Source organism: Pelophylax lessonae (genome assembly GCF_965119305.1).
Source record: "Pelophylax lessonae genome assembly, chromosome: 4".
NCBI classification, from domain to species: Eukaryota; Metazoa; Chordata; class Amphibia; order Anura; family Ranidae; genus Pelophylax; species Pelophylax lessonae.
In genome coordinates this window covers 423,456,514-423,478,976 of record NC_138771.1, presented here as the reverse complement: position 1 = coordinate 423,478,976, position 22,463 = coordinate 423,456,514, and the positions used below count along the sequence as shown (strand labels likewise).

The 22,463-nt window shown below is 42.8% G+C and overlaps 1 protein-coding gene across 1 annotated transcript in view; it reads right to left on the bottom strand.

The window, feature by feature from the left end:
- The window catches only part of LOC309552107 (kinesin-like protein KIF13A), a 116,379-nt gene extending 94,254 nt beyond the window's left edge, over positions 1 to 22,125 (bottom strand). Inside the window, exons 1-5 of the mRNA XM_082252888.1 lie at positions 22,053 to 22,125; positions 17,242 to 17,289; positions 6,368 to 6,514; positions 3,731 to 3,805; positions 1,688 to 1,770 (exon numbers count right to left, since the gene is read on the bottom strand). Of these exons, the coding sequence (XP_082109014.1) occupies positions 1,688 to 1,770; positions 3,731 to 3,805; positions 6,368 to 6,514; positions 17,242 to 17,250 (314 nt within the window). The 5' untranslated portion in view covers positions 17,251 to 17,289; positions 22,053 to 22,125. The remainder of the gene's footprint in view (positions 1 to 1,687; positions 1,771 to 3,730; positions 3,806 to 6,367; positions 6,515 to 17,241; positions 17,290 to 22,052) is intronic.
- Positions 22,126 to 22,463: the final 338 nt, after the last annotated feature.

Genomic DNA, 22,463 nt, shown 5'->3' with positions numbered 1-22,463 from the left:
GCTGGTTCATAAAAAATGGCCAACATAGGGCCCATGTGTAAGCCAGCCAGTTGGACCGAAGCCAGCTTCTGTTGGATGTGCATGCCGGAAAACCAGCAGTCAACCATCTCCCGATCAGCACTCTCAGTCAATGGCCGTCCCCCTGTCAAAACATAACAGCTCAGCAGAGGAGATTGCTGTATTAACGTCAGATCATATACAGCCGCTCTGTAAATGACAGTTTTTTTCGTTCAACCCAAGAAAAAAAATAATAGTGTATACCAGGCTCAAGGGTCAATATACACATTACAATCTGGCCAAACAATGAACTTTTGATTTACCAATTGTATATAACATAATGACCAACCTAATCTATCTAACCAATTTTTATCCAACCAGGCAGGCCCTTGTACTACATAGTTATTGGTTGATCTAAAAGAGGTTGTAAAATGGAACTGTATAGTGTATGGTGACCCTAAACAAGCAATAGATAAAACAGTTTATTTTCCTTCCACCACAAATGGAAGGAAAGAAAATCACTTGTATTCTTCCATCAACACAGTGTTGATGGAGGAATGCCTTCCACTCTGCTATTGTATTCTGCCAGCCGGGCGGCGCAGGCAGCATTTCCGGCCAGCGCAATACAATGCTTACTGCTAGCGGCTATAGCCGCTGGTAGTAACCGTATGTAGAAAAGTCAGACAGGATGGTTGTACCTAAGTCAATTGATGGATCGACTTGGGTACAATCAGCCTGCCCACACATGACCTGAAATTTGGCCGGTCTCTGCTTAACCAACAGGATTTTGATCCATGTATGGCTGGCTTTAGTGTGGGGCATGTTGGACCTCTGCAGGGAGATCACATACAGCAAGGGTTCTAATTTGCAGCTGCTGACAAAGGACATGCCTGTTTCAGGTTTTTTTAGGTTAGATATTGAACGCCTTTTTTTTTTTTTTTTTTGTTGATGCACCTACAATGTGGTTAGCTGATTTAAAATGGGAGAATAATGGGAACTCAAAAACAACAGCTGACCTGAAAAAATAGCCTTTTAAAAAGACATAGACAGAGCATCAATCTATTCAAAAGAAAGATTTTTGCGATTGTTGCACTCTGGTGAACTAATTTCTGCTCCTGTAGCATTTTTATCTATTGCATTTTTCATTATATAAATACATTTAAAGTCCAAAAGTGAGAGAGTGACATGTGGTAGGCATGCAGTCCAAAGATCAAACAATACGTTTTCACTACAACAGTTCCTGTAAAGAACAGCAAACTATTAGGCCTCTTGCACACTGCAGCTTGAAAAATCTCAGTTACTAATCTGAACTGCAGCCCATTGTTTACAAGTGCTGCATATTCTTGAGTAAAAAAAAAAAAATATAGAAAAATCTGCGTTCCCGGTTAATAATTTATGCCAGTACGTGCAAATTTGCACAAATGTGTGCATATGAGCATAAATATTTATGAATGGGAGTGTATTGTGTGCTTGAATGCGCGAACACGCATACAAACGCTTAAATATGTGAGAATACACACAAAACGGACGCCTGAAATGACATGCAAAAAAAGCAGAGGCTCAAACATCAGTACCATGTGCAAGAGGCCTTAGTCCAGCTCTCCAGTATCCAACCAAAACCGATATTTCTGGTTTCGGTAGACTGACCCTTTATTGAGTTGAATATTAGTGTTCATGCCCAAGTACTTACATTCCAAGATCAGAAACAAAAACTGCTGTCATCTCTTCATTGAGAGGATTGAGTAAATCCATGGCTTTTCCATCTGGATTAAACTGAATATTTATTTAAAAAAAAAATCAATAGAATCAATATGCATACAATACCATCTTCTGAAGTCAATGCCATATTCTGAAGAACAACAGTAAAGTGCAGAAACTATATCTTTTGTGTGGACATTCCTTTCTTTGAATATGAGGGTTAATGGCTGGGGATGTCATGGGAAGGCCTCTGGCAAGGAGATGGACACAGTATGGCAGAGGTAGAGGGCTACAAACAAGTGGGTTGTTGTTCTATCCTAGAAGAAGTAGGGTGGGGACTTGTCCTGTTGGTCCCAACACCACGCCATTTAGAAGTCCCCTTACAAGCATGTAAATGCTAGTATTATCATTATCACAGCATAAGCATTTTCATAGCATTGTAAAACTATGATGCTTGCTAAAGGCAGCCAGCACAGGGTAGCCAAAAGTTAACTTAAAGCAGTACATAACCCAAAACCATAAATGTAATATATTGCAGCTTAACCAGTTCTGGACCAGAAGGATTTGTCTCCTTAATGAGATCTCAGGATTCCCTGAGGAAGTCACGTGATACCGTGAAGCAACGCGTAGGAACCCGGAACCCGGAAGTGACGTGCGGTACGGGACAGAGCTCCCACGGCGGCTTAATTCATACAGGAGAAAGTTGTTTTAAATGTAAGTCTGGTATTTTTTTATTTAATAAATGCTATAATACTACACAATGATGGCCCCATTGCTTTAATGAGTCCCAAGGAGTAGCGATACAACTAAAGAGGTCGCATTGTAAAGGAGGCTATGAAAGGTCCCCATATACACTACAACATCGGGAAGGAAGTAACGGATCCCTGGGAGGAGATTGTGGCTCTCAGAAACCACGCTGGAATAGAGGAAGGAGAGGAACAACCACCAACCCCGGTTTAATAATACAGGCGTATTATTGTCTTTTCTAAGGTGAGAATATAGCACACCTAGAAGTGAAATCACTTAACAAGGTTCACACCAAGGAGACTAAAGGTGGAGGAAAAGAAAGTGCACGAATATATCACTATTATTTTTTTATCTGTATATAGAACTTTCTGGTTTGCAACCAGATAAATTTGGAATTGTCTGGCGTATCATTTGGATTGGACACTTATTGTTATATTTATCGGATTTGCACATATGCAGTATATATATTTTTTCATATTTTTTCATATTTATATCAGCACTGGATGCACAGAGCACTTTTTTGTTTATAAGAAGCACTTATTCACTTTTTGGTAATAACAATACTTGAAAGGGATACCAACACCAGCACTTTATATTTATTTATAGTAGCGATGAATTTATGTATTTATTTTGGAATGAAACATATGTATTAGCACTTTAGATGAACTAATTTTATATAACTACTCAAGAGGTGAATAGTTACACAGAAGCACTTTATATAATATTCACAATAACCCTGAAGCGCATCACACCCCCATATAACTTACCTTACCACTTAAACTAAGGGACCCAAAAGCATTAACCCATGCTGTGACCCATATTGGCACTAACAGATTACTAGATGGAATGGTCTTACTGTTGTGTCCTGTAGTCACTCCACTGACCTTGGTAGTTTGTATAGGATGTTATACATCTTTGTTATATGTTTATACCAGGCAATGCAGATCCTAAGGATCTGCTCCTCAATTACATTATTTTAACAAGGGTGGAGACATGTAATGAAGGAATTTTCATGTTTTATTTGGAAGTTAGGTATCTTTTACCTAACAACGAGCCAAAAGGCAGGGGTTGCAACATTAAAAGTCCTTGAAATCAATAACTCAGTTGCCACAAAAAGTCAGCTATGGGATGTTCAGAGTAATCATGGCCTATGATCAGCTACTATGGGTTACAGCACACAAGTGCTCTTTACAAGCTTATATATTAATATATGTATTGCATAACTTCTACTGATTACACATTTTGTGGGTATAATGGATTTTTTACCACAGCTACCAGTGATACGTGCCTGCATAAATGCTGCTGTAATCAGAAATTCCTCATTGCTGATTGAATGAACTCCTTGAAAAACTTGTTCTAGTATCTGAAAAGGAGAATAAAAAGTTATTACTCATCAAAAGATAAGTCTTTTTTTAATGCAAGAAACTAACCTCAGTCCAGTAAGGGGAAGTACTTGTTGCAAAACAACCGATTGCTATAAATGTTTTAAGATCGTCACCACTGTATTTCAACACAACCACTATAAGGCCTCTGGCACACGGAACTGATGTATACGAGGTATGTTTAAAGCAATGCTATAATTCATGTTTATCTAGTTTTAGCATGGCCTTTAGAGAAGATCTGTCATTACATTTTTTTCTATTGTACTACCATGTTGCTAGGTGTATTCTAAAGGCCTGTACACATGATAAGAAAATCATAAGTAACATTGCGTACGACGAACAATCGCCCGATTATCTAATCATTAGTATAGTGCTTTCCACAGCCAATTTTGACTTTTTGGATGACAAAACCTGAAGGTGCATGCTTTAAAAAAAATGTTGTAATTGAACACAACGTCTGATTTTCGCTTAATTAGTACAGTTTTCATCCAAAAGAAAATTGTAAGAGCAAGGCTACGCATGCTCAAAAATGAAAGAATACATTACAAAGCAATTCAACACATTACATCACTTCTGAAGTTGTATTCTGTCATATGGGAATTTTTGTACGTTGAGTAACCTCTTCATTTTCAATATGAGATTAGCATGCAGCAAAAAATGGATTATTATTCAGCTGATAATCTTATTGTGTGTACCAGGCTTGTGGCCTCATCTGCCCTACACGTGTTTCCCCTGTGGCCACTCCGACAGCAGCTAGAAAGGAGATAGCTGCTTCACAACTGCAGCTGATCTTGGTTCTGAGCACTTTCCACAGACAAGAAAAGGAAGAGGAATGCAGGGGGAGCGACAGTGTGTCAGCCTCTGCATTCCTCTTGCCGTTGCTTGTCTGTGGAAAAATACTCAGAGCCAAATTAGGCTCCTGTTAGGAAGCAGCCATCTCCTTTCTAAGTATTGTTGGAGCACATTTATAAAACACAGGAAAAAAAAAAGTTGGGAAGAGTGCCTCTGTGATATACAGCGGGCTCCACACTGTGACCTGCATTTTTTGAACGGGCCATAAAATGCAGTCCGTGGTGTGGAAGAATAATACTTTTCAATATAGCGGTAAGGGCATGGCGATGTCTGCTGTCCACTGTAAATAGGCCCTCTAGTGTATATGTGACTGATGACACTAGGAAACAGTGTACAATATGTTACAGATGGCATTTGGTAACTAGTTTTGGCAAAGGGTAAAGACTAAAACAAGCCAGCCAAATTAGGCTATGGGTGTAGTTGTTTCAGAAGAAGGAAGAGGTTGCAGTCTGACAGGGGTCCTTCTATGTCCCTGCTGCAGAACCCATGTGGGTGCTGTCTGTGACATAGCAGACAGGGGCCTCAAAGCAGGGGCGTAACTACAGGGGTTGCAATTGCAACTGGGCCCCATGCTCCAGGGGGCCTGTGCGGCTCCCCTGTACACCTTAATAGGAGGGGCGGCAGGGGGCAGCATGTAGAGAAATCCCTGTCCTCCTTTTTCCTCCTGTAGCTGCAGGAGGAAAATGGAGGAGATTGGTTCCTCTGTATGCTGCCCCCATCACTCCTCCAATCCAGTTCACATGTGTTCTGCTGTCTCTGGGCCCCTGTGTGCTCCCCTGGTCCCCCCCCCCCCTACTGTGCTGCCAACCACTGTGCTTCCATCCCTCTCCTGCTGCAGGGGATGTGTCACAATACAAAACCAGGAAAGGGTCGGTAAATATGTAATTTACCAGCTCCTTCCTTTTCTGAATGGACAGAGTCATAGTCAGTGACATTGTAAAAAAATTAAATAAAATGATAAAAAATAATACAATTAAAATAGCAAAAAAAAAAAAAACTACTGACACCAGTGGGTGAACTTCCATGATCACAAAGGTCACACTTGCAACTGGGCCCTGGCCTTCCACCACCGTGGGGAGGCCCAAAGATGGCAGGAAGGGGGCCCACTGCAGAATTTGTGTAAGGGTCCCACTGCGGGACCAAAATAAAGGACCCTGCAATGAGAGTAAAGGGCCCCAGGATCAGTGGGAAGAGTCCCAGGCTTGCAGGTTCTAGTTACGCCTCTGTCTCAAAGTCTGTAAGAGACTTTAAAGAGGCTGAACATTTTATTTAGTACCTTTGTTTATGCTGAATTTACTGTGTGGGAACTGCATAGTGTTATCTGCACCTCTGCATGTAGGGTAGTTAAATTGCCCCTGCATAGCTAACTATGCTCTACAGTCAATGGGCACCTGGAAGCAGTATACAATGTGAAGTGCGGCCAATAATAGTAAATATTCAGCTTTCTGCTCACTATTGTCAGATCAGAAAAGAGATAATCACTGATTGTGATTTTCTATTTTTGGGCTTTGCGTACTTGTGCTAGTTGTTGGGCCCTGACTATTTTACTTCTATCCCCCATTTACTAAAATAATATCTAAAAATTTAGACACCCTTCTTTTTATTTCACCAGAAGGTAACTAAATGTAAAATGGAGTAAAGTGAAGATATAGAAAAACAGATGTTAACAAGATATAATTAATCACTCTTACCTGATATACTAATCCAAACTGATTTCCATCTTCACCATGCAGAAATTGGATGCTACAACTCCGGGAACCATACAGAAGAACAGATACATTGTATCCAGAAGTAACAGTGTTCAGCATGGATTGAATGAGCTCTGAGAACACCTTATCCTACAACAAACAGATTAGCATTAATAGAGTTAAAGCGGAGTTCCGCCCTGAATATTTTTTGTAGCTAAAAATACCCCCGGGACAGTCAGGGCTAGTGCATTTAAGCAACGATAGCCTCTGAACTGCCCCTTGTTTCACTTTCCTCTTAGAAGAAATACTTACCTTGAAAATGTCTTGTCCAGCGCTGCCATCTCAGGAGTGGGCAGCTGAAGCCGGAGCGTCCTCTTCGGCGTCCTCTTCGGTGACGTTGGCGTCCCAGAATGCCCTGCACCTGCCCTGTTAGTCACTTCCGGCGCAGGCACGTCAGCAGGGAATGACGCGCCTGCACTGGAAGTAACGAGCAGGGCCGGTGCAGGTGCATTGACTCCTGGGATCGATGACGTTCATCTCCCAGGAGTCAATGCATGGAGGAAGTGATGGCACGGGCCGCGGCCGCAGAGGGAGGAAGAGGAAGGAAGGTAAGTATATTTTCTTTAAAAGGTAAGTGAATAAAAAAAAAACATTTTAATTATCCAATTGTTTTTCAGGTAAATTAAAGCGAGCGGACCGTGAAAAGTTCATTTTGAGGGTAACTTCAAATGAACTTCACAGTGACCCCCATCACAAGCCTTGGCAATTCAAACCAAGCACTTGGTAAAAAGTTACAGAACACAGAAGTTACCTTTCGTGAAAACTGCATTTCAAAGTGATCAGTGCATTCACAAACATTGGCAACTCATAGGAAATTTCAATTTTTCACTAAGAAGGCAAGCTTAGCTGACCCTATCCCAACTCACAAGCCTGCCCATTGGTTCTCTATCAGAAACAGTAAGGACCAATAGGGAAACTTAAGTGGGGTACACACTAGTAGAAAATCGGCCGAAAATCTTCTTCCGAGGAAAGATCATACGTTTTTCGGCTAGTGTGTGCAGTCGATTCCGACATTCTCAACGAAAAAAAAAACGGAGGGACAAACACCAAAATTTTCATCGTCCGTCCTCGGCACTACCAATATTGGTTTAATGTGTATGCAATACGTCCGTGAAAAATCGTATACGAAAGACCACGCATAATCGGAAGTTGCTGACGACCCGGAAGTTTATCAATAAAAAACACAAATGGATAATTTGTATCTATATTTGTTGCACTAATATGAACTGAGTTCTCTCTATCTATCTATCTATCTATCTATCTATCTATCTATCTATCTATCTATCTATCTATCTATCTATCTATCTATCTATCTATCTATCTATCTATCTATCTATCTATCTATCTATCTATCTATCTATCTATCTATCTATCTATCTATCTATCTATCTATCTATCTATCTATCTATCTATCTATCTATCTATCTATCTATCTCTATCCATCTATCTCTATCCACACATACTGTTACAGTGTACAGGGGATATATAAAGTCTATACACCAATGTTGAAATGCCTCGGGGTCACACGTTTATGTACTAGCATCACACTCTATGATCATACGTCCCAAAAAAAAAGAGATCGGACGAGAAATTTCATGCAACATTATGCACTGTCAAATAAAAACGGTTATGACCGCTGAGCAAGAGCTACAAAAATCGGACGATATTCCGTCTGATTTTCGTTCAGTGTGTGCGAGTCTTTAGGAGGTGGCAAGGGTAGGCCTATGCTCGGATTTTATGAGAAAAGTTATGATTTGTGTATAACATCAGCTGTATATACTGTATATTTAAATCCATTAATCATTTTGCCATGCATCTTTCACTAAAGGTAACCAATGCATATGTGTTTTTTCTTCATATACTCAATCTGAATCGCTCACATTTGTAATAGGTGTACTTTAAAACAGCGTAACTTTTCCAAATGGTCTGTGAAGCTTCTCACTTATCCAGTTATAGCGTGGTGTATTTTTTCTGCTCTATGTCTCAGCTCTAAATACGCCCAACAAGACAAATCCCATTCATTTCAATGGCCCATATTCAAAACTGAGTGTTTTGTCGCCTTAGGAAAACGCCGGTCATTAAATAAAGTACATGAACTTCTTTTTTTGGCAGATTACAGGCATTTTTATCTTCTTTCATTGGTCACTTGTTAACCTAAAAACGTCTGCACAAAAATGCTGCAAAAAATGCCTGTAAATTGCCCGAAAAAAACGCCTGTAAAACGGAAAATTTATATCAAATACTTACCGTAATTTTCCTTTCCTGATGGACTCCATGGCAGCATACGTTTGAGTAGCCCCGCCTCCACTCCTACCCTATAGGACCCCACTCCCATAAATCCTTGCTCCCTTTCAGCATCCGTGTTCTGTAACTAGCCTACTCAGGAACTGGGAGGGGACTCCTGCTGCCATGGAGTCCATCAGGAAAGGAAAATTACGGTAAGTATTTGATATAAATTTTCCGTTTTCCTGACAGACTCCATGGCAGCAAACGTTTGGGAAATAACTCGCCAAAACACAATTGGGTGGGCAGATGCTGATAAATTTTAATTAACACCTGCAACAGATAACACTTGAGCACCAAAACCAACAGAAGGAAGAGCCGCTGGCTCAACACAATAATGTGACATAAATGTATGAATGGACGACCAAGACGCTGCTCTGCAGACCACATCCGGAGCGACATGTCTTGAAGCTAGCCATGAAGTAGCGACACCACGAGTAGAATGCGCAGTCACCGCTTTAGGAGGAACCAAGCCCTTCTCTCTATAAGCCCACTGAATCGCCTCTACTATCCAGGAGGCAATTGATCTTGAAGAGGCACGCATACCTTTGTTCTTCCCAGACAATAGGACAAAGAGATAATCTGTCTTCCGGAAAGAGGCTGTAGCTTCCAATTACTGTCTGAGCGTGTTGCCCACATCCAGAGGATGGACTTCCGGAGTTTCGGCCGATGAATTGAAAGTAGGGAGAACAATTTCTTGGTTCTCATGAAAGACCGACGTGACTTTAGGCCTTGCTCCCAGCATTGGAATGAGGACAACTCTATCCGGGAAGAAAGTCAGAAAAGGTTCCTTACTTCCCAGACTTTGGATCTCTGACACCATCTTTGCACATGTGATGGCCACCAGAAAGACCGTCTTGAGGGTGAGATGTTTCACGGATATAGGATCTTCAAGACTTGAGCCAACTGAGGATAAGAAATCAAGGACCAAAGGCATGTCCCACTTGGGGAATCTCAGCTTCTTCTGTGGCCTCAGCCTTACTGCCCACTTGAAGAATTGCTTGATCAAAGGATGTGCAGCCCAGGAAATGCCTGTGAAGGCGGATATGGCTGAAACTTGTACTCGCAAGGCACTCACTGAAAGAGGCAACTCCAATCCTGACTGGAGGAAAGACAGAATATCTTGCACGGAAGGAGATGACCAGGACTTTCCCTTGGACTCTAGGAAAGAAGTAAACCTAGCCCAAATCCTTTCATAGGTTTTATTCGTGCTTTGTCTTCTAGCACTCAAAAAAGTTGGTATGGCTACTTCCTGACATCCTAACGCTTCCAGCCTTCCCCTTTCAAAAACCAGACCCGAAGGTGCAGACGGGCTGGTCATGGGTGAAGGATGGAGCCCTGGGACAGCAGATCCGCCCTGAGAGGAAGAGGGACTGGGTCGCGGTAGCTCAGCTGGAACAGTAGGGGAAACCACGGTCTGTTGGGCCAGAACGGAATTACTGCAACCACTTTGACTGACTTCACTCTTGACTCTCCGCAGGAACTAAAAGATGACTGGCACTGGGGGAAAGGCATAAGCCTTGTGAAACCTCCAGCAATCCGTCAGGGCATCCACCCCGAATGCTCTGGGATCTCTGTTCCTCGAGTAAAACTTCTGCAACTTCCTGTTGAAGGAGGCAAATAGATCTACTTCTGGGATGAACCCCAAGGACAGGATCCAGTTGAACACATCCTCGTGGAGAGACCACTCGTTGTTGTTGAGTTGTGTTCTCGAGAGGAAATCCGCCTGTGTGTTCTGAGCCCCTGGTATAGCAGAAATTAGCCCATTAGATTTAATATTAGGTATTGAGGTACCTCATCCCTAGTCGAATTCGGAAAGGTAGCAAGATGTGGGGCCAGGGTTGGGATTTTAAGGGTACCGTTATATAACTAATAAGAGAGATGTATCTACAAAAATATCTAAAAAGTATATAATTTTATTAATCACATAGAGTGAAAAGAATACAGATACAAATACAAAGACATTACTGTTACAAGATAACATGAAACATCATCATGGTAACAACATAATTGATAAAATATCGTCAGAGATAATTTCCTTGAAATTGTGGACAGGACTAGTCAGAGGTCACAGTCAGTCTGGAGGTGCCAGGACTGGTGTGTGTCCCTCTAGTCAGTCCGATTACCACTACCCGACATGTTTCGCGGTAATACCGCTTCTTCAGGGGTACAAGGGATGTAACTTGATAAAAAGCCACTAAAAAATGACAAAAATAGATACATGATTATCATACATATATGAGCGTATATACATATACATGTTCGTTTTGCTGTTTCGAATATCAGTGTGTGTCAAGTATGGAGCAATTGGCGATAAGCCCCTCCTACTTCTGACACTGGTACATCATTTATTCGATCACATGGTAGACATTTTACTTACATGAGTATACAAGAAGAATGATCTACACTGGCATGTAGGCCAAGGCATATATATGATACTTCCAGTGGTGGAACTGATGGTTCATGGCAAACGGAGCATAGGCGTCGGTCATCAAAAATTGTCCCCCGGGCGGGCAAGGATGACCAAATGGCAAAAAAGCCTAGACAGTGGAAGATATAGAGAATGCTGGTATATAGAATATTGTATTCCTTCAAAGGCTGCAGAAATATATACTGCAGACTATATTGGTCACATTATTCAAATCATTGAATATAAGTAGAGATTGGTATTGAAAAATCTACAGATATATGTTGAAGCGCCTCCAATCTTTAAGAAAAGGAGGGGAGGAAGGGAAATGCTCACCAAGAATGACATCAATAGAAGTATATGGAAATAATAACCTACCAAACTCTATGCCAGGGCTTGTGTGATGGTCAGACGATGGAGAAAGGGTGGAAAAAACATACGATCAGAGGAGCACAGAAATGATATCGCACATCAAGCGAGACATCAAATTTCAGTCTCCAGATCAGCTGGTACCGCTCTGTAATATGTTCAAAAAGAAAAAATAGCAAATAAACAAAAGGGCTTGGGCAGGCTAGTTCTAAACATGCTCTGAATCTATACATAGTCACAGAATGCTATGTAGGTACAGCTTACTGCCCATACATAATCTCCAAGAGGGAGGGTACGTGGCTATATTCAGAATGTGCAGGGTAAGAGAATAGTAGATGATAAAAAGGCTGAAGCGTTATTACCATTTAGTGATCCATGTGTCGGAGCTCCATCGTCTGCACACTAGCTGGCATTTCCCTTCCTCCCCTCCTTTTCTTAAAGATTGGAGGCGCTTCAACATATATCTGTAGATTTTTCAATACCAATCTCTACTTATATTCAATGATTTGAATAATGTGACCAATATAGTCTGCAGTATATATTTCTGCAGCCTTTGAACGAATACAATATTCTATATACCAGCATTCTCTATATCTTCCACTGTCTAGGCTTTTTTGCCATTTGGTCATCCTTGCCCGCCCGGGGGACAATTTTTGATGACCGACGCCTATGCTCCGTTTGCCATGAACCATCAGTTCCACCACTGGAAGTATCATATATATGCCTTGGCCTACATGCCAGTGTAGATCATTCTTCTTGTATACTCATGTAAGTAAAATGTCTACCATGTGATCGAATAAATGACGTACCAGTGTCAGAAGTAGGAGGGGCTTATCGCCAATTGCTCCATACTTGACACACACTGATATTCGAAACAGCAAAACGAACATGTATATGTATATACGCTCATATATGTATGATAATCATGTATCTATTTTTGTCATTTTTTAGTGGCTTTTTATCAAGTTACATCCCTTGTACCCCTGAAGAAGCGGTATTACCGCGAAACATGTCGGGTAGTGGTAATCGGACTGACTAGAGGGACACACACCAGTCCTGGCACCTCCAGACTGACTGTGACCTCTGACTAGTCCTGTCCACAATTTCAAGGAAATTATCTCTGACGATATTTTATCAATTATGTTGTTACCATGATGATGTTTCATGTTATCTTGTAACAGTAATGTCTTTGTATTTGTATCTGTATTCTTTTCACTCTATGTGATTAATAAAATTATATACTTTTTAGATATTTTTGTAGATACATCTCTCTTATTAGTTATATAACGGTACCCTTAAAATCCCAACCCTGGCCCCACATCTTGCTACCTTTCCTGAGCCCCTGGTATGTAAACTGCCGACAGATTGACCAGATTTCTCTGAGCCCAGGTCATTATTGGCTCTACTTCCCGAAGCAGGGATGCACTGCGAGTTTCACCTTGTCTCCTCACATAGGCTACTGCAGTCGTGTTGTCTAACCTCAGCATGACTGAGGTGCCCCGAATGAGGTGGCCGAAGGCTAGTAACACTTGAAAGGCCTCTCGTAGTTCCAAGATGTTGGACACCGTCTGGCGAGACCAAAAGTCCCATTTCCCTTGTGCCATCTCTGTTCCGCAATGACCGCCCCAGCCAGTGTTGCTGGCGTCTGATGTCACTGTCACCCAAGATATGGGGGCTATGGAGTGACAATTGCGCAAATTCTTCAGCTGTAGCCACCAAGGAAGCCAGCTCTTCATGGTTGCGGTTATCACTATTCACTGAGAATTGCTGACTCCGTTCCATTGCTGAAGAAAACCCCTCTGAAAAGGCCTCATCCTCCAGAGAGCCCACTTCACCATAGGGGCTGTTGACACCATGGTGCCAATTACTCTTAGGCATTGTTTTGCTGTGAGACGGGATGCCGACAAAGCCAGAGACACTCTGTCCCTGATTACCGGAATCTTTTCTTCTGGCAGAGAGATGGTACTGTTCTTGGTGTTGAACAGCGCGCCCAAAAAGACCAGGGACTGAGTGGGAATCAGATGGCTCTTTTCTCTGTTCAGGATCCAGCCGAACCTCTCTAGAGACGAGATGACCAGAGCTAGATGTTCCAGGATGACAGATTTGTCTTGGGCCAGAAGAAGTAGGTCGTCCAGATAATGATAAAGACGGACCTCTCTCAGTCTTATCAAGGCTACCACCGCTAACAAGACCTTCGAAAAGGTACGAGGCGACGTGGAAAGCCCGAAGGGGAGACATACAAATTGCAGATGACGTTGGCCGACTGAGAATCTTAGATATTGCTGAAACTCCGTTGCCACTGGCACGTGGAAGTATGCATCCTTCAGGTCTACTGAGACCATCCAATCTCCCGGTTGAACGGCTTGCTGAATGGAGAATAGAGTCTCCATCTTGAATTTTTCTCCTTCGATGAAGCCATTCAAGTGCGTCAGATCTATCACTGGTCTCCAGGCGCCGCTCTTCTTGCGCACCATGAACAGAGGAGAGTACACTCTGAGTCTTCTTTCGGATTCTGGCACTGGAACCACTGCTCCTTGAGTGACTAGCGAGTCTACGTAAGACAAGAGAATCTCTCTTTTGTCACCTGACCGAGGAAGGGAGGTAGGAAAAAATCTGTCTCCGGGAATACTGGTGAAGGTCCAAGAATGACCTGCAGAGACCGAGTTGACGACCCAAGTATCTCGGATTGAGGCCGCCCAGACCTGCCGAAAGTGAAAGAGACGACCTCCCACCTGACTGGCCTGAGCGGGCCCAATCTCAAAAGGACTTCGTCGTATCTCTATCCCCAGACGGATTGCTCTTGGGGCCTTTCCGAAAGGAAGACTGCCTGGACTTACAATTTCTTCCAAATTCCCTTCCTGGACTATAACTACGTGCCTCCCTTCTGACCAAGAAGACGCCTATCCTGGGGAAGGAAGCCCGACTTACCACCAGTAGCCTTAGAGATGGCGCTATCCAACTTATTCCCAAAGAGGGAAGAACCCTCAAAGGGAATGCGGCACCACACCTGCTTAGAAGCAGGATCAGCCAACCAAGGGCGTAGCCATAGTGCACGCTTTGCCGTAACTGATGATAGCATCCCTCGAGCTAACATATCAACAGATCATATCAATAGACGCCTCCCCCAGGAAGGCTGATGCCAGTTTCAAATCCTGGATAGGAGAGCTCTTGGCTGCATCTTCAGAGAAGCTTCTGAGGGAGTCATCGACATTGTCCACCCATACTTCCATGGCTTTGGACAGAGATGCCAAGGCTAGGGCCGGCTTGCAAGCAGCACCCACTGAAAGATAGACACGCTTCAGATCCGTGTCAATTTTTCTGTCAAGGGGATCCTTAAAGGAAACTGTATCCTTAAGAGGCAAAGTGACATGTTTTACTAGCCTCATAACAGCCGCATCCACAAGCGGAGGAGATTCCAGGTGTTTGACTTCCTCTTCTTTGAATGGATAGAGTTTAGCCAATTTTGAAACCATGGAGTTCTTTCTCTCCACCTTGCTCCATTCTTCCATTATAATTTCCCCCAATTCGGGAATAAATGGAAAATTCAGCCGCTCCTTGCTCAGCTGCTTAAAATATTTTCTCTGCTTTGGGGCGGAGACCGCTGGGTCTTCCCTATTTAAGGTTTCTCTGACGGCCTTTACTAATGGTGGAACCAGATTGAATGAAAATCCCAAGCTAGGCTCGTCTTGACCCGAATCGCTGTCAGACTCAAACACGGAGGGATGGCTAGGCTCAGACGATTCCAGGGCCCGTCCGCCAGTGGACTCTCTAACAGGAGAGGCAGATGGATCTGGCGTTGGAGACTGTTGCTTATTAAGATCAGCCAGGGAGTCTTTTACTATGCGTTTGACCATAGATTCAAGATGCTGGTCAGAACTTCCTCTTTCACCCGCTGCCCGGGAATAACAGGAGTCGCATAGCGATTTTCCGTCCAGTAATCGGATACCACAGCCCCAGCACTTTGTTCCGCTGGCTTGGCGTGAAGACCTAGGAGGTGAACGGTCTTTACTACGGTATCTAAACTTAGTTGAGCCATGTCTGGAGGAAGAACGATGATGCTGCGCTTTAGCATGGCGATCTTCCCGCGTGCCCTGAGGTTGTTCGGACCTAGAGGAGGAGCTGCAAAGGAAAACATATTGGGAATACAGAATCGACTGACAAACGTTCTGCTCCCCCCCATTCCAGCCCTGAGCTTACCTCAGAGAGGGCTGGTCGCAGGGGAGCGGTGAAGTGTCCATTTGACACACAGCAGACACACTGAAAGAGATTGGTGCAGTATAGCGCAAAAAATCAGTATAAGGCAATGTATATATATATAGCAAGGCCCCCCCTTGGTGCAGATCCACATACCTGGAAATAAGCCCAATGGATGTGGGAACGCCGATTCTACAGTCAGTCCCACCGATTGTGGGACTGACAGCTCTTTAAAATTGGCGCCGGCCGTGACGTCACGGCCGCGTCAACTGCGCATGCGCGAATAAAGCCTCGTTCCCGGCCGGTCGGCGCGCATGCGCAGAGCGGCCGAGAGACACCGAGGATGGAACGCATAGCGTTCCACGGCGTTCAGAGAACCTCCCGGACCACCAGGAAGCCTACCAGAGGAGTACAGCCGCACACTAGACCACCAGGGCGACTGTACCACTACACCACCAGGTAATAACAAGGAGAATAATAACAATAAAGGTACTTGCCTCTCCAGGGTGCTTACCACTAGACACCAGGGAAAGATAGCAGTCAGCAGCCAGGACACAGACTCCATCGTTGGGGCAATATAAACGGCCACCCGCAGCAGCAGGGCTAATCGGCCATGCCATACGGCCTGCTTAGTCAGGCATCTTGGGCTCCTCTTCAATTTGCCCACCCCATACCCTGCAGCAGCAAGGGCTTATCGGGGACTCAAATCTTGCTGACTTCACTGTCCCTGCGTCTCGGTCTTCTTTCAAAAATAACCAATAAAAAATGTAGGAAATCAGCACCAAACAGGTGCATGGAGAAGGACAAAAAAAGAACACGGATGCTGAAAGGGAGCAAGGATTTATGGGAGTGGGGTCCTATAGGGTAGGAGTGGAGGCAGGGCTACCCAAACGTATGCTGCCATGGAGTCTGTCAGGAAAAAAGCAATGCCTAGGTGTGAATGTAGGTGCAAAGCAAAAACATGCAGAAAACTTTTTGCTACATGAGGAATAAGCTTGCTACTATGTTTTTTTTTTTTTTTTTTTGCCCTGTTTTTTATGTTTAGTTACACTTGAAATCTGCCAACTGGTAACTCTGACTGACTATTTAAAGTGGAACTTCACTCCCTCAATCAACATTGACCATTTTTAATCCTTATTTTGCTAGCATTAGTAAATGGATAGGAAAGTATATCAAATTTGCTTGTATTATCCTTTATTTTTTCAATTTCTTCAGTAACTTCCTTGTTTCCATGCTTAAGCAAATCATGTCATACATCCCAGGAGTCTTCAGGAGGGGAGGAGAGTTTTTCTCAGCTAAGCACACCCTCTTGCCTGCATGACTGAGATAAGGGCAAATGGATTCCTGGAAAATTAAGATTTAGATGGCCATGGCCGGAAATGCTGGGGGTGTTGGGGGTGTTTTTCAAAATGATTTCTCAGCAAAATAAAGCATGAAGACATGGATGGATGGGGGGGGGAATGCTTTTGATATTTAAAAATGAATTAAATAGCGTTTTTTGTTTGTGATGCTCAGATGCACTGCAGTTCCGCTTTAATTTAATACACATAATATTAGGGCTTACCTGTCCCATGTTAAAATTGAAGACGCTATCAAAAGTAAAATGGTATTCCTGAAACAACGCAAAATAGATACAAATTACTTTCTTGCAAGTCTTTCTATTAGTTAAAAGTAAACTATATTGGTCATGTAAGTAAATTAGGATAGCTGTCCCACGGTATAAAGCTACAAATAATTCAGATAGCTTTTCTATCATTAGATAGAGATAGAAAAGGCTAAAGGAGAACTCCCACAAGACCCAAACTTCTCTTAGCAATCCAGAAAAACATTACACCCTGTCCTACTCCTCTCAAGACTGTAGTACCTGTGTAGCACTGCCCCCTTGAGGGCTGCTGGATTTCTCACCTTTCAGGTCCCCCTGGGTTACCGATAGCAACTGCATGCAGAATCTTAACACTTTACTTTCCAGCTCAGTCATTGAACAGTCTAGGGGTTGTTGGTTTTGTTGGTTTTGTTGTTTTATTTATATGGGGATGGGAGAAGGGAAGAGTGGGATACACCAAAACTTGAACTTTTCACAATGCTGAGGACTTCTATCTGAGAATACGGCAAGGCCGCAGCTTCATCCTGCCACTAGATGAATCTGAGGTAAAGTTCTTTAAGCTCTTATCTTCAGGGTACTCGCCTAGCACCCCCTTTCTATCCACCAGCTGACACCTGTCTTCTGACTACTCTACTCCGAATTGGCCCCCTTCCTGGTCAGATCCTTAGACACGATCCCCTGTACTCATGATGCTGCTTTCAGGTTCTCCAGTGTCTCAACTCCTCCTAGTCAGCTCTGCTGTACCTGGGTTCAGCTCCTCACATCTGGCTCACCAGGCCGACTGGCTGTGACCGTACAACATCCACTGCAGAAGAGGAGGCAGCCGCCACCCTCCTTCCGGGACTCTGCTCACCAGCCAAAGATGCCAAGCACATGTGCTCTTGGCTTTTATATTTCACCCCACAATGCACTGAGACAACCAGTCTGTGCCAATCACTGGGGTTGTATCAAAGCCTGTGTACTCATTTGCTAGGTTTCCTCCACTGTCCAATGTACCTCCCTATTGGGCCAGTGGGGACACTCCCCCAGACCACATGAATCACACACTGAGCACATTGAGCAGACCTAACTCACAGATCCTGCTCCCTGTTAAGCAGGGTGCAATATAGCAATATAGAATTTACCTGCTGCTCCTCTGATAGGCAGACAGAGCCAACAACTATTCTCACTCTCTAGCACCTACCTAGTGCTACACCTGCTTTCAGTACAATACTTTATTATTTAAAGGGTAAGTTCACTTTCAGCAGACTTTTCCAAGAATCCACCTAAGGGGGATATGATCACCATGCATAAATCCACTTATGTAAATCCATAGCTTCTGAATAGTACATACTACCATTCCTTCTGTGTTAAATGGTGCACATTCTACCATTATACATGCAGATATTCTGGGGCCTCTCCACAAAACCCGCTAGCACCACAATGCACCTCCGTCCTTCAGAATATTACAATTATGTGCCCCCTAGCGGCCCTCCTGGGCTGCTCAGACTTGTTGAGCTCATTGTGGGACTTTATGCCCTCTCCTATCACTTTTTTTATATTTGGGTTCATCTCTTTCACATCCACAGTCTCTGTGTCCACACAAAACTGTTACCCCATTATCTGTATATTTTCTATACAGCACATTTTATTATTAAAGAGATCTTAATGAGGTCTCTTTTATTCTTTTTTTAATTTATATTATAGGCTGTTTCCTTTCTCATTTTGATCATTTCTGGCTTCCCCGTCCCTCTTTTGGGTCCTCCCCCTGGTGGTTCACCCCGCCCTCAGCTCCCGGGTGGAATGGCCCCAGTCGATGCAAATCCACTGCATGTGCCTGTATAGGAGAGAACTTTATTGTTCTGATTTTTAGAAAATTAGTGATGCTTTTGATATCAAATTTGTTGTGTAAGTATAAACCACTTATCTACAAATGTTTTTGATACATTAGCCAAACCAAAACCTTTATGCCTTTTCTTGAGTTTTTTTGTTTGAATATTGTTTATTCTAATGATGTGGTTCATTTGCAGATGTTGGCTATCAGCTGGAAATTTGCTTTGACTCCTGATTAAATTTGCTTTGACTCCTTGTTTCACGAAACCTGTTAATAAGCAACTTGACAGTGTTTGATGCCTATTACATACCCTTGTTGTAATAGTGTGATGTATAATGGGGTGCTAGTACACCTTTTTTATCCAAATAATGTCTATTTTTATATATAGTATGATGAATAAAGCAGTTTACTATTTTTATACACTGGTTTGAACAATTTTCTGGCCTACACCCCTCAAAATCCCTCTGGGCCTCACTTTTGTTAACCTTATGAAATACTGTGTACGTGTGCGGTGTGTTCTTCCCTATTGCAGCCGAGCTTAGTAGCGGACACATTGGGCTGATCAAATTGTGTGTATGCACAGTGTGGTCTCTTCTTCTTCTGCTGAGCTTAGCTCAATTGTTCACTCCAGGTCGTCCTGCAGGGATGGAGGTAGATTGAGGAGCCAGGAGGAGTGTTGGTATGTACTGTTCAGAGGGTAAGGAATTGCATAGGGGAATTTTTGGAAAATCTTGTTGAAAAAGAACTGTCACTTTAAAGCAGGGGTCTTCAAACTATGGCCCTCCAGTTGTTTAGGAACTACAGTTCCCATCATGCCTAGTCATAGCTGTGAATGTCAAAGTTTTACAATGCCTCATGGGATATGTAGTTCCGCAACAGCTGGAGGGCCGTAGTTTGAGGATTCCTGCTTTAAAGGCTAAGTTCACCTTTACAGAAATATAATAATAAATTCACATATTTTTGCAGAAAACGCATGATCAGCATTGCACCTTTGATCCATAGATCACGGGTGCAATGTCAGGCACCTGCATGTCCTTCCGCTTTCAGCCCATACCTCTGTACAGGCTTTCTGTTTGAGAGTAAGAGGACTTGTCAGTAGATCAGTGTTTCTCAATTCTGGTCCTAAGGGCACACTAACAGGCCAGGTTTGCAAGAAAACTGAAATACATCAGAGGTGATATAATTTGCTGCTCAGTGATTGCAGTATTCTAGTCTGCATCTCGCTAAGGTAATACTTAAAATCCGGCCTGTTAGTGTGCCCTGAGGACCGGAGTTGAGAAACACCGCAGTAGACTTCCACAGCGCTCATCAGTGCCCCCCTAGCAGCCCACTGAAACTAGAAGTCTGTCTGCCATGGTGGAAGCTCAGTCAAATCCTACCTTTACTTAAATTTGCTCACACCTGAATTCTAAGGCTATTCTAACTACCCTGTAAAAGGAAAGATGTCGATACTTATCTATTCTGAGGGCGTCCAGTCCTGTCACATGATTGGCTTCCAGCGCCACCTTCAGTGTAGAAGAAAGACAGCTGACAACAGATGCCCCATAGTGGGCCTATGGGTGAGGTCACTGCATAGGCTCTTCAGCCATTGTGGACGATCGCGCCTCTTCACGGAAGCTGGCCACTGGAAAGATCATGTGACCGGACCGAAGCGCCTTCATACTATGTAAGTATAGACATCTTTCCTTCTACAAGGTAGTTAGAATAGCCTTAGAATTCAGGTAGGAGCAAATTTAAGTATAGTTAGGATTTGACTGAACATCCACTTTAAAAAAAGATTTGTTGGAGTTATGCTTTAACAATACTGTCAGCTCATAAGATGCATTACAGGGTAGTTAGAATAGGCTTAGAATGGGGATGAGAGCAGATTTAAGTATAGTTAGTATGAACTTCCACTTAAAAAAATAAAAATAAAAGATTGGATTGGAGTTATGCTTTACCAAGAATGTTAGCTCTTAAGAGTCATTAAATTTAGCTCATAAAATGTATTTAAAATTAACAGTAGAGTAGGTAAGACTTAAAATTTCATTTTCCCTAACATCCTATCTCTCTGACACTCTTAGATTAAAAAGGGGTGCATGGTTGTCACTGGAACAAGAAGATGCAGACAACAATAAAAACATTGTCAGTTATTGTGACCATTCCTTACAGTACTAAATATGTGTCTTTGTGCTTATCTATTTCTCCAGAGAATTTTACCATCTTTTCCTGTTCTGGAAATAATTAGGCCCCTTTCACACGGGCTTTCTGATCAGGTCCGCTTGTCAGTTTTTCAGGCGGACCTGATCGGATGCTCCATGCATCCCTATGGAGCGGCGGATGTCAGTGGTGACATGTCCCCTGACACCTGCTGCTATCCAATCCGATCCTGTCCATGAAATCCAGACGGGTGGAAACCGTATTTTCCATCCGTCTGGAGAATCGGATCTGATAGCATCAAATGAAAAAGGACAGGCGGCCGATTCTGGTGCGGACTTTGGTCCTGCACGACTTTGGTCCGAATGTGATAAGAATTCAGCCGTACAATCTGTGCGAATCACATGCCATGTCTGACATCGCTATAGTCTGAACCGGCACTAATAGCTAACAATACAGTGAGGCTGACATACTATAGGATTCGAGAAAGTTAACACAATAAACAGAGATTTTTTTGACATGATTAGATAATCAAAGTGAATCGTCCTTTAGTAAATCTGCCAACGTGTCAGCCTTTGTTGCATTAAACCCCACATTGTTGTCAGCCCTGCCTAGTTCTTCCTGCTGGACTAGAAAACAACTCTCCAAATTTCTAAAATATAAGGAAGAGGTGTTCTGTATTCCATCAGGAATTTTTTAGAAACTTCCAAAACCCCCAAAAATTGCAAAGGCCTACCGTGGTGCAGTAAGGATGGCATGCCCTATCTATCCTGCCAAATGTTGCAGCAGCTGCAATGTATCATGTATTGAAGCATAGCTTTACCTTTGTTTCTGTGTCATGTTTATCTATAAAAATCAAACTCTTGCAGTCTTCGTTAACGCAGATTGTTTTCTCTTGTTCTGGAATTGGGAAAAAAATAAATAAGATGAGCTTGCAGTTGAATTTTTTCAGAGCCCGTACCAAACAAACCACAACAAAATAACTGGATAAAAATGGGAAAATCTAGTATGGATATGTGTTATTTAACTCTAGGTGCCTTGGACTAATCTAAATAAACTAGTTGCAATCTCCTACCAATTTTTTTATTTTTTGCCCATGAATAGGCATGGTTATGAAAATATATATAATAATATTATATAATATATCATGGGGGGATTTACTAAAACTGGAGTGGGCAAAATCTAGTGCAGCTGTGCATAGAAACCAATCAGTTACCAGGTTTAAGGCTCGGTT